Raw genomic sequence first — 13,512 nt, forward strand, 5'->3', positions numbered from 1 at the left:
CCAGAAGTTCAAGACCAGCTTGAGCAATATAGTGAGATCCCATCTTTACATTTAAAGAAAAAAAACTCATTTTCTTTATTCTCAGAAGATAACTAATAAAGGAATAAATCCTACAACATACTATGTAGGAGATACCAGATAACTCAGGTACCTGGTAAATTGTGTAATAGTTGAATGTCCTGAAAGGTGAGCTGATTAGATGGTATTGTATCTCAAGGTCTCTTCACTCTGAGACCTCTGGCTCATCATGAATTAGAGGATGGTATCTGATGACATGTAAATAAATTACCCCCAGTTTTTTTTTCAAACATTATATTTGTATGAACAAGAAGTGAAGGTCTTTAAGAGATACCAATTGCAGATAAACAAAATTGTAGACCTTTTCTTATCTGGTTTTTATATTTACATTCTGAACCTATGATTTTACGTTATTGTAAAGGGAGAGCACGGAGACCAGGGTGATGTAGGAAAGAAAGGCGATAAAGGAGAAATTGGAGAGCCTGGATCTCCAGGAATACAGGCAAGAAGTAGTTTTTAATGTCTCATTATGATTTTATACTCTAACTGGTTCTAAAATATATTGACTTTTACTCTTTTTCCAATAAGTAGGGTTTACAAGGACCTAAAGGAGACCTAGGACTTACAGTGAGTATCCATTCTAGAGGGTAATTGAGGGTTTTGTGGTTGCAAAATTATTGCATTCATGCTTTAGCTTTAGAATTATGAATTTTTTGGATGCAGAATTCCAGTTGCTATTTAAATGAGAGCAACTACTGCCAGCCTAGTGTAGACTTAGATGCATGAAGTAATTGAATCTGAATATGAGGGAAGAAATAACACCAGGGGCCTTGTCCTGGTGGGTGTGTGTGACCACTCCCCTCAGATCCTCGGTAGAAATGATCACACTGCTATTATCGGCAACAAGGAGGTGAGCTGTTTCAAAAAAGCCAAATTACCAAATGTCTTTATTTTATATGGTCCATCTCAATTTAGAATGCGGGCTCTTTTTTCCTGAACTTGTTGCTTTAGAAGTGTCCTGAGGAGAGCAGCAATCACAAAATTGGAATTGCGTCTATGTATTGATTCAATTATTCAGTAGGTATTTGTTGAGCATCTAGAAACTTTTTCCTATTCTTCTCCCCACACCATTAAGAACAGAAAACTGACTCTTGAAAATCTCGCGAGTGGGAAGGCAAAGTCTAATTCTTCCTTTCTGATTTGAAGGCTGTGCATCTTGTGGAGTTGAGGAAAAACAGGGATCTTTTTTTTTCCTGTTGGACGTTTCCAGGCGTCATGGTGTGGGGGACTGGTTTGATGTACTGTGCTAGGAATGTTCAAGTGTGAGGGAGAGGGAGTTCAGGTGGTAAAGGCAAGAGCTGAGAGCTGATCATGTGACCAACAGAACTGCACGTGTGTTCTGTGGCCTGTCTGCCTTTTTCTGTTTGTTGTTCCCCACCACAAGTCTGACACCTAAAGATGCCCATAGTAGATGAAGTAGCTATATATGCAGCAATTTCTCCCCAAAAGTAGCAGGGGAGAGTGTATGTAAATGAGCAGAGGAATGTTCCCTGTGTGTTTATACCTGCCCTACTGTCCCAACATGGGGATTGGGATTGGTTTCCTTTCTCCATTCATTTATTCATCATTCATTTCACCAACCTTTATTGGACACATCCAGTAAACCTTACTCTGGATCAGGTTCTGAAATGGCACTGGGAGAATAGTGGAAAGCAAGGCTACCTCTCGGGATTGAAGGAGCACATAGCCTGGTGGAGAGAAAGACAACAAAGGATGCTCACCTATGGCATGAAAAATGCTATGATAGAAGAAGTGGTCTGGGGGTCCAGAGCAGACAAAATGGTGTATGATGGTGTTTCAGGGCAGGATAAGCTTTATCTATTGAGTGGAAGCTTTTCAACCAAGAGACAGAGACCTTAGAAGTAGGGACATTGTTCTGCTGACTTGGCTTTCTAGATGCTGGAAGAAGAGGCTAGCAAGAAGAGAAGAGTGAAGGAAAAGAGAATTTAGTATGTGACAGGCTCTGTGTTAGGCTCCTCTATATCAGTACATGTTACCCAGTACTGCAGGGTGTTTTAGAGGTCCCTTCTCTGGAACTCTGGTCCTTCTCCAGCTGGGCTCCTTCCTCCGGGTGAGAAGTCCTTGGGGCCAAAGGGCACACACATATGTCCCTCTGTGCCACACTCTGGATGCATGAAATTCCAGAATTCTCAGTTCAAATGGCCACAGGTTTAGAGAGCTGAAGCACGGGCCTTGATGCATGGAGCCAGCCAAGAGATGGCCAAACAGCAGATGATTTCAGGGGATTTGGACAGAGCTTGGAAATGAGGACTGGCTTCACTGCATGAATGCTGGCCAAAGTCCCATGCAGTGTAGGACTGGTGGGTTGTGGTACAAGAAGAAGGAGGCAGGCTGATGGCCATAACCTTCTCTTACCTAAGATCTCACCTTTACTCTGCATGACAGTTCCGTGAGGTAGACAGTATCTCACATCAAATGGAGACATACAATAAGGTTGATAATTACGCCCAAAGTCATCTAACTGGTACATAGCAGAAGCCTTATAGCTAGAGGTAGCCTATCTGATACCAAATTCATGCTGCTCCCCCATGAAAGCTGTTCTTAGAAGGCCTCTTTCCTCTCCTCCCTCATCCTTTCCCTGATCAAATGTATCCCCCAAAGCTATCAATTGTGCAGATTCATTTCAGACTAACACACACTTCTTTTAAGAGGTAAATGGCATTGATGGCATTAAATGTTTTAATATTTCTCATAGAATTACTTAAAAAGACTCTGTTTCTCCACCTTCCACTTCAGTGTTAGCATTTTCCAATGTCTAGCCTCTCAGTCTTTCCTGTCTTCAAACTCTCAGGGAATGCATCCCCTAAAAGCAGGGAGACATATAGTTTGAAAAGGCTAATTCAATAGCACAGTGAAAGCATATGGCAAATAAAAAAAATTGTGTTTTTATATTTAAACAGAAAGAATATATTTGTCAAATGTGGGGTATGGGAAACACGCTGGTTTTAAAAAGGCTGAGAAGCCCTGATCCAGGCAATCTTTTTTCAGTCCCTGTTTTAACAGCCATTTGTACGTTGGCATTTCTCAAATGTGCCTCCTACTTGGATAGGTCTTCCGAGCACCAGATCTCATATCCTACTGCCTGTGGACATCTCTAGTTGGATGTCTTAGACACATGAGATTCAGCCAGACTCAAGCTGGGCTCAATTGAGCTCCTAACCTGCCCCTTTCCCACTCCCGCCTCTCTCAGAGTATGGACCCCGCAGAGTATGGCCCCGCCATCATTTGCCTCCTCTTAGACTTCTTCTTTCCCTCATCCTTTCTTCCAGTTACTCACCAAGCCCCTTGTTCTCCCTCTGGAATGTCCCTGCAGGTCTGTTCTCCACATCCATTACTTCTGATGGCTTTTTTTTTTTAACCTGCATTATTTAGGAACCTCAAACCCCTCCCCTGGTTGCTATGATCATTTCTTTTAAATAAAAGTCCCACCAGAGCTCTTCTCTGTCTAGGGATCGGGCGAGTCCCATTGCCCAGGATAAAGTTCACACTCTTCAACATGACACAAAGGTCTTCGAGAGTCCCTCTGTCTCCAACATTTCTTGTCATTGTTTTGGCTACGTGCCCCGATTCCTAAGCTTACTCTGGTACTGTAATGCAGCGTGCTCTGAGAGAAGGCTGATCCTCTTGCCTGAATGCTCCCACTTGCTATCCCAACCTGGTCAGGGTCTGCCTCCTTGGACCACAATCCCCTTCCCATTCTTCTGCCCCAGGAATACCCAGCAGATCAAGATTGTTCCTTGGCTCTGCAGAGCACTTAAAAAAGTCTTCGTTTGTCTGCCTCTTCCGAGACTACGAATCCTTTGAGGGGTATAAATGTGATGCCTTCATCACTGGCACCAAGTAGCCAAGGTAGTTATTCAGTGATTTTAGTGGAAGGAATAAACTCTTCCAGTCACTTAAATGCAAAGAATATGAAGAAAAAAATTTAAATATATATATGGTGACTTCAAGCATCCTAAACCTGATTATGCCACAAAAATATGTTGAAAAATTAAAATCCAACCTTGATACATGCATTGCTCCTATAAGCCAATAAAAGATATTCCCACAGAAAAAGATAGGGCAAAGAACATACAAAGATATGCGCAAGGGAATACAATTTGGAAACTTGCATAGGAAATGGAAAGTAGCCTCATGAATAATTTAATAAATATAATTTAAAAAAATGAGAAATTTTGCTCTATTAAGTGGAAAAGATGATATAATAATAGTTGCCAATATTGTGTGGCTAAAATAAAATGGGTTTTCTTATTACTGCTGTTGAAGCTGTCAGTTACTACAACTTTCCTGAAGTATAGTATGAGAGTGTGAATCACAGAGCCTTAAAGTGGCCATACATTCAATTTCAGTAATCAGGTTTTTCATAATCCTTAATAATGTGGAAGATGAATTATAATATTGTATTAAGTGAAAAATTACAACCATACAAACTTGGTATTTTCTCCATTTATAAAAAATTAAACAAATATATGCATACATATATCTCCCCTTTCTAGATATACTAAATATAAATATACAAATACATACATTTTGCCTTTCTATACATATTCTTGTTTCAGATTTTTAAAAAGGCTTTTTAAATGTGGAAAAGCATGGCAAGGCCTAGAAAAAAAGATGACTGTTGACTCTCTCATTTTGAAGAATTGTGTTATATAACTCAGCACTGCAGTAGAAGTTCTTTTTAAATAGCCAGTTGGAATCATTAGCTTTTACTCAGTTTACAGCTTAAAAAGTTAAATTACTGCAACCTCCACCTCCCGGATTCAAGTGATTCTCCTGTCTCAGCCTCCCAACTAGCTGGGATTACAGGTGCTCACCACTACGCCCAGCTAATTTTTGTATTATTTTAGTAGAGACGGGGTTTCACCATATTGGCCAGGCTGGTCTCAAACTCCTAACCTCAGATGATCCGCCGGCCTCGGCCTCTCAAAGTGCTGAGATCACAGGCATGAGCTATCACACCTGGCCTGACATTTTATACAATAAATAAGATTTGCCTGTTTTTGAACTTTAAATAAATAGATTAAAACAATAAGCTCTCATTCTTGGTCATCTTATTTTACTCCAGGTTGTTCCCACTCTTCCATCACTGGACCCTGGATTCATAGTGTATGCATTTTGTAAAAATGTTTCAAGCTGTTTTTAATGATATATGTGTGTAAAATTAAAAACAAGAGTTTTTATGTTATATGTGTATAAAATTAAAAATATTTCTCATCAAAAAGAAGTTAAATTAAAATACTCTCAATATTTCCCATATATTCTACTTTTAAGCCATGTTACTGGCTATATCACCTCTACCTCAATTCTGTCATTATAGACTGTTCTTAAAAATTTTACTTCTGTACCTGTTAAATTGTTTTTTCTTAAATTGGGTCCACTGGTCCTTCCTGTTGAGATCTAGGCTTCTATTAATCATCTCTTTTAGCTTCAAGTGTTTGGCCAATGTAGAAGCCTGTCTTCTCTAGTCCCATTGTAGTTAGTTATAAACACACTGCACAGGGAGGGGCATTGGCAGCTATCTTTCTAGTACCCAGCTCATTTCAGGCCCTTTCAATGAAGCTTGTGGGCAGCAGGACAAGGAAGGGGCATTCAGGAACATGGGGAAATGTCACGGAAAAGCCAAAGTGAGAGTGTTAAGAGGCTAAAGAGAGGACTTGAAAAATCAGGAACTAGTACAGAAAAAGAAGAGAAAATACAGCATAGAATGAATTCTCTCTGGGTATTGGGGCTTGTCTTGGTTGCTCAGCATAGGTGGTTTAAATTGTATAACTGAATGAATGCACCGCACCACCGTAGGTATGGTAAAGTTGCCAGACCCTGTGCTAAGATGTACCTTAACAGTGCTTAATCCATACCATAGCCCTGAGACGTAGATACTGTTAGGGCACCAGATGCCCAAGGTCACGCAGCTGATAAATGCTGCGTTGCAATTTGAATTCCAAAAGTCTCAGCTATTAAGTTTCACAGCTCAAATGCATTTTAGTTATGATATAGTCAATGTTTGACTTCTGTTATTTATTTTATTTTCTGCAGTGGAAAGATTCAGTCAAATGGTCCAATGCTGATTGTAATAAGATATCTTTTTATGGCCACAGGAAAAATATTATAGTCATACATTTAGTGGTAATACATTTTTCTTTTTATCCCCCAGAAAGAAGAAATTATCAAACTTATTACAGAAATATGTGGTAAGATTTGACTATCAAGAAAAAAACATTAAAGTATCACCCTACTATGTACTGTGTTGGTGAGAGAATGTGTTCATGCAGATGTATATTATATAGCTAGTGGGAAAATGTGAGGTTCATTTGAAAAGTCAATGGAAACTGAAAGGAAGCAGTAACAGAGACTGTGGGAATCCTGATGTAAGAAAATAAAATCATCTTCCCAGGCTAGTTAAGGCATGTGAAGGTGCTGGCCTAGAATGTGTAGGCAGCCAGGCCTTTCTGTTAGCACAGTGCTCATTTGTATCCAGTGACATTTACCTGAGCTGAGAGGAAAAACTCAAAAAAGGAAATACAACTACAAAAGCCCAGCTGGTATTTGAGTCCAGCCTAGCTGGTGATTAGAATGTCTGTGTTTTTCCTGAAGCTGTGAAATCTTTCTGAGTTGAGTTTTGAGTTGTACTCGGTCCCAAAGGTGGGAGGACAGAGTCAGGTGTTCATCTTGCTTCACAACTACTAAATACTTCCATGACTGAATGGCAGACTTAGAGTCACAAGAAAGAGGAAGTGAAGGAAAGAAATTAGCCAAAAGACAAGAGACTAATGGAATAATGATGGGAGAATCTTCCGGGTTTAAAGTGGTCAGAGGCAGGCATATCATTGTCCTTCTGTACAGAGAATCCCAGAACCAGCTTATTCCCTAAAAGACTGCTGGGCCTAAGAAACAGCCTAGAAGTCTCTCTGATGAGAGGCCAGTCTAGACATGGCTTTCAGGTTCTAGAAGTCTTGTAAAAATAGCACATGATTTCCTGATGGTTTTCTGTAGTAGGCTTGTTAAACAACAACATGAAGATATGAATAAACAAACAAAACCCTGATAACGTATTTCCTGGTGACTCTAGCAACTGCTTTAAGTGGTTGTTTATCAACCTAAATAGAAGATGTTTTTCTTCTTCTTTTTGGAGATGGAGTCTCATCAGTTGCCAGGCTGGAGTGCAGTGGCGTGATCTCAGCTCACTGCAACCTCCGCCTCCTAGGTTCAAGCCATTCCCCTGCCTCAGCCTCCCGAGTAGCTGGGACTACAGGTGTGCACCACCACGCCTGGCTCATTTTTTGTATTTTAGCGGAGATGGGGTTTTACCATGTTGGTCAGGATGGTCTTGATCTTCTGACCTCGTGATCCACCAGCTTTGGCCTCCCAGTGCTGGGATTACAGCGGTAAGCCACTGCACCTGGCAAGGGCTTTTAATTGGCAAGTGTTCTCTGGGATCACTCCCCTCAAAAGTTTTTAGCACAGATGTACTGCTGGCCTCCTTGATAACATGAAAGCTGCCATAGTTGTCACTGTGGGTAATTGGAGACATAAACTAGAGTAGTTAGGGATAGCTGTTCCTAGGTACATTTAAGGTCCCAGTCCTTCCACCACAATGACAATTTTTCATCCCATTACTTCATCCATTGGCCAGGCTGGTGAGCAAATCTCAATTTTCATGTAAGGCTATGGCTGAAGACTGAAATATTAGCTCTCATATTCAGATTAAATACAATAGTGGTATGATAAAGAGCAAATGTAGGATGGTGGTTTCCTCTTTGGGAGAGGAAGAAGAATGTTATTGGGAAGGCATCCACAGGGTATGCTAACTCTTTTAAAAATATTTTACTTTTTAATCCAAGAAATAAGCACATAAGTATTTAATATTTTATCTACTACAGTGTTTTCCCCATACACACACACACGCACGCATACGAAAAAAATATATATATATGTGTGTTTTAAAAGAGTCAATTGTAGATCCAGAAAGGAGACAGCCATCAGATATTTTCACAATCACAGAAAAGGAAGAGAATAATTGAGGTTTCAGGTTCATCATTGCCTTTTTCTCCCCTTCCCTCACCAGTCTGACACCAATCATTCCGTCAATGTTTCTATCTCAATATTCATCTTTTAGGTTGTGGGCCCAAATGCAAAGAGACTCCACTAGAGCTGGTGTTTGTGATTGACAGCTCAGAAAGCGTGGGGCCAGAGAACTTCCAGATCATCAAAAATTTTGTGAAGACTATGGCTGACCGAGTTGCTCTGGACCTTGCCACAGCCCGCATAGGCATAATCAACTACAGCCATAAGGTGGAGAAGGTGGCTAATTTGAAGCAGTTCTCCAGCAAGGATGACTTCAAGTTGGCTGTGGACAACATGCAGTATCTGGGGGAAGGCACATACACAGCCACTGCTCTCCAAGCAGCCAATGACATGTTCAAGGATGCAAGGCCAGGTGTAAAAAAAGTGGCCTTGGTCATCACTGATGGGCAGACAGATTCTCGTGATAAAGAGAAACTGACAGAGGTGGTGAAGAATGTCAGTGACACCAATGTGGAGATATTTGTAATCGGGGTGGTGAAGAAAAATGATCCCAACTTTGAAATATTCCACAAAGAAATGAATCTAATTGCTTCTGACCCAGAGCATGTTTATCAGTTTGATGATTTCTTTACCCTGCAAGGTAAGGAAGGCTGTCTGGCCCAGGGCAAAGGCATTTGTGTTGTTCCTCCAAGTACCATCTCACTGGTTTGTCCTGACCAAATAGAAAATTCTGGAGGTTAGTAAGCTTTATGCCAACATTAAATTGTAACACATAAACTCCAGAAGATAAAAACATGTAGTTTTATTCAGTTTGGAGGTTACAATCCCTTGTCTTTATTCAGGGTTAATAATTGCTGAGTTGGCCTTGGAGTTAACTAGAGTCCATGGTCAACAGACAGGAATGAAGAGAGAGAATAGGACTTGGGGGTATTGCTAACATTGGTTAAGGTTCAGAAAGTTGCCTAACTAAAATAAGGGATTGAGCAAGCCAACAGCAAGGCAGAAAATAGTCATGAAATAAAAATTAAGAAGTGCATATTGAATGAAAAAAAGTTATGGTCATCTAAAGAGATGAGAAATTCAAGTAACTGGGATGAATTAGAGGGCATGGTCTATTTTCCGTTTTTATGAAAGCAAATAATGATGAGTAAACAGGAATGTATCTCAAAGAACACCATTTTAAAATTCATTGTACAGTCAGTGCTAATCTGATAGGCTTCTCTATTCTAAGTTTATCCTTTCATGTTAACTGATATTTACTAATGAGCCATCCTAGGACACTGACTCATCTATGATTAAATTATGGTCAGTATGACTGTATAATGACATTTATCCCAGTTCTTTGGAAACTGATGATTCATTCTGGCAGGACTGTACCTGGCAAGTCTGTGAAGTAAGTGAAAGGCTTCAGTTTGCCTTTGTCCTTCCTCCTCTGCCCACCTGGGAGTGGGGTCTGACGTGGTTGGGCACAGCCCACCAGTGCCTCATGCCCTGCCTACTCCGTGTACCAGCACAACTGGCCCTATGGAGAGCATACCACACTCAGAAACTTTCCGTTTACTGTTTCTCACCTTCTCCAGAGCTTTCTAACATGGGGTTCCACTTCCTCATTACCCTGCTGGCTGACTGGTGCGTTTATCTGATATGTTCAGTCTCACTGCGGTTTGAATGTGTTTGAGTAGCCAGAGCCATTTCAGAGCCAACTCATATTTTAATCTTTGAAGAGCTTTATCATTCTATCTGGAGTTAGTAATTTGTTATAGCCAGTAAGGAATGTATTTTTCAACTGGGTGGCTACTTGCTATACCTAATACCATGGGTAGTTGCCAATTCAACTTATTATGGGTGAGGCTAGCTCTTGACATGGAGTGATTCATGGTGAACAGAGATACTTTGGAAGAACATACATTAAAGTCATTCTTTTGCCTCTTCGTGTCATCATATATATTTAATTATTTTAGATGACCTCTTACACAGGATGTAAAAAACGCTTTTATAAGTTAGTTAACTTAGCAGTTGATTTCAAGTAATAGGAAATTACATATTTTAAGGAGAGTGCAGATCTTCATAAATGAGTTTTAAGTATTGTTTCATTGCTTCTACTATCTCTCTTTTTGATTTCTTTTTTAAAAGACACCCTGAAGCAAAAGTTATTTCAAAAAATTTGTGAGGATTTTGATTCCTATCTTCTTCAAATTTTTGGTTCATCATCACTTCAACCTGGATTTGGGATGTCAGGGGAAGAACTCAATGAATCTACTCCAGAGACTCAAAAAGAAATTTCTGAGTCAGTAAGTAACTGTCTCACTTACTTTGTGGGCTTAAAATGGTGTATTCTCTCTGTTTCATATCAAAGATTATTCTGCCCTGCATTGTCAAGAATCAGCCGAAGTATGTGTATTTTTAGGTTGTTGGCTTTAAGTGTTAGCATCTTGACTGTAGATTTCCATTCTGAAATAGCTTTAGGTTTTGTAGGGTATTTTTTTTAACACTTCCATATTTTATAAATAATTGTTTATTATATATTGCCAATAATATTTTTATATTATACCCCTATCACCATTAAAGTAATCATGTATGCTAGGATAGATTAACACGACACTCTGAATTCACCTACTTGGCATGCTGTGCAGCACCTTTCATACCAGGCCACAGCTCTCCCTGTTCATCTGTGCATCTGCTTCCCACTTTGTACCCTCTCAAGTTTTTTCTAAATATGCATATGCTCAATTGGCCACTCTCCCACACTCCAAGTCATGCTTTTGCTCATTTGGCTGCCACCTCCTGTGCTCTGAGTGAGGACTGTGAGGGAGGCTATATATGCATATGGTGCAAGGTAGATGCTCTGTTTCAGAGCCCCTCAATCACATAGCTTCTGAAGAACCACCTCCTGAATCAATTGAGACAAATGTGACTGTTATAGCAAGCTTATGGGAAGTTACTTCAGCCAATCAAATTATGGGCAAATATTAGTTTTTTTAAGGAGAAAATAGGGGAGCCTTTCATAGTCACTGATGAGTGCTATAGTCTCTTCCCCACCAAGTTGCAACTTGGGCAAGTCTAGACCAATTTCTGTTACCCAGTAGACATCCTCTGGCAAGCACGCACATGGCAGTCATGCCCCTGTTATGTAAGTTCAGTGAAGTCCTTGCACTGCCCTTTTTTGAAGCTTTCATGTACATGAAACAGTGATCATAAGCATAGGCAACAGTGTTCTAACATTAGCATTCAGTGAACAGTCTGGTTAGACTAAGGGCCTAAGGAACATTCAGATCAGTAGTTGGACCCAGGGCCATTCAGGAATCAAGCCTAGGATACCATTCCTAAGGGTACAGACTATAGTACTCAGTACATTCTCATACCCTGTTCACAAAAGGGAAGAAAGGCCTCTAACCTATTTCTATTTCATTAAATAGCAACCAACTGCAAAATCTCCTGAGCATGGACTGCTACTGGGGCTTCGCATGTTTGTGTGACTTACCACTTTGTCCCTCTCCTAGTCAATCATCATCCCTTTCTAAACTCTTCCTAAACAAGAGCAAGCTCAGGTTTCATCCAGGAAGTGATGCTTCAACTGAGCCCTCCTTATAATCACTGAATCACATTTCTTGCTATATTAATACCAATGAATTCCAGTAGCATGTATTGATCATTTACTGCTGTGATAGATGGTGTGGCTCTTAAAACATGGCTCCTTCTTGAGAGAAACTCACATTCTTTCAGGGAGATAGGTAAGTACAATATGCATTATGAATTTTAGCAGAGCTATGAAGGAAGCACAAAGATGATGCAATTAATTTCAGGAGATAGTAATAGGAAAGTGTCTTAGTCTGTTGGAGCTGCCGTAACAAAAATACCATAGACTGAGTGGCTTAAACAACAAACATTTATTTTTCACAGTTCTGGAGGTTGGGAAGTCTAAAATGTGGTGTTTGGTGAGGGCTTGCTTTTAGGCTTTTAAACACTCACCTTCTTGTTGTGTCTTCACATGGCTGAGAGACAGCTCATCTCTCATGTCACTTCTTATAAGGGCACTGATCCCATTCTTGAGGGCTCCACCCTCATGACCTAATCACTTCCCCAAGTCCTCACCTTCAAATACCATCACATTGGGGATTCAGGTTTCAATATATGATTTTTGGAGGGATATAAACATTTAGTTAATAACATAAGGCATCACAGAGGAGGTGACATTGAGTCAAGTTTTAAGAATAACTAGGAGTTTTTCAAAAGAAAGGCAGGGGAAAGGGTATTCCCAGCAAAAACAAAAACAAAACAAAAAAACTTGTAGGCAAAGAGAGATTTTAAAGTGCCATGGCATTTCAAGAAAGTTGAACAAGTTGAGTCTAATTGTAACCCAGGGTGTGGGAGGCAGAGTGATGAGAATTAAAGCTGGACAAGTAATTTAAGTACTAAATTAAATACATTAAATGTCTTAATGTATTAAGGCAAGGAGCTTGAACTTCATATATAGGCCAGGCAGCCAGAGACAGCAGAGAATTTGTAAAAGCAAGAGTCATATAGCCATATTTGGTTCACAGAATAGCCCTAGTTGCTATGTGAAACATACCTAGGGGAAGGAGGTGAGGAGTCTGGAGACTGAGATATGAGGCGTGATAGTCCAGAGAAGTGATAATGAGGCCCTGAAAGACGGCGGGGCAGTAGGAATAAAAAGGAGGAACAGATTAAAAAGCCATTTCTAGGGTAGAATTAACAGGATATAGAGATTGAAAGGATTGGAGGTTAGGGAGAGAGAAGGGTTTGAGTAGGACTACTGCATTTCTAGTATGGAGATGAGATGGATTGAAACACTGTATACTGAGATGGAGAATATAAAAGGCAGGGTTGGCTTTTTTTTTTAGAGTAAAATAGTGAGTTTAGTTTGCACCATGTAAAGTGGAGGTGCCTGAGGAACATCCAAGATAGTTATGACACAGAATGAGGAAAAGTAAGAACAGATGCCTCTGTATTATGTCCCAGGAAGCCTGATGGCCTTGAGAGACAAATGACATTAACAGGCTAGGACAGTTGAAGCTTTCTAGTAGCTGGAGAGGGGAGGAAATAAGAAAAAATACAACTGAAATTGTGTGAATTTATAACACCAAGAGCCACAAGAAGGGAAACTGAACATCAGCTAGGTCTCTCTAGAGGAACTTTGACCCAGATAGTGAGACCTAGCAATGAACTTGACCTTCTCGGATATTGCCTCTTGTCTCTAGATTTCCTTATTAAGAAGCACCAATGCAAAACTGAATTTTAAAAAAATTATTTCCTTATAGATACTTAGTTTGAACAAGCGTTTGTGCTTTTATATTCACGTTTAAATCTCTGACATATAGTCATGCATCGTTTAATGAGAGGGACACTTTCTGAGAAATGTTTCGTTAG

General features: G+C 40.1%; 1 protein-coding gene across 7 annotated transcripts in view; it reads left to right on the forward strand.

The window, feature by feature from the left end:
- COL28A1 (collagen type XXVIII alpha 1 chain) overlaps positions 1-13,512 on the forward strand; it is a 207,582-nt gene that overhangs the window by 183,773 nt on the left and 10,297 nt on the right. For all 7 annotated transcript variants that reach the window (XM_032287127.1, XM_032287128.1, XM_032287129.1 and 4 more), the window contains 5 exons: positions 440-520; positions 610-645; positions 6,254-6,290; positions 8,216-8,764; positions 10,258-10,415. In XM_032287127.1, the coding sequence (XP_032143018.1) occupies positions 440-520; positions 610-645; positions 6,254-6,290; positions 8,216-8,764; positions 10,258-10,415 (861 nt within the window). The remainder of the gene's footprint in view (positions 1-439; positions 521-609; positions 646-6,253; positions 6,291-8,215; positions 8,765-10,257; positions 10,416-13,512) is intronic.

This window comes from Sapajus apella, unplaced genomic scaffold (genome assembly GCF_009761245.1).
Source record: "Sapajus apella isolate SASKATOON/1434 unplaced genomic scaffold, GSC_monkey_1.0 scaffold19, whole genome shotgun sequence".
NCBI lineage: Eukaryota > Metazoa > Chordata > Mammalia > Primates > Cebidae > Sapajus > Sapajus apella.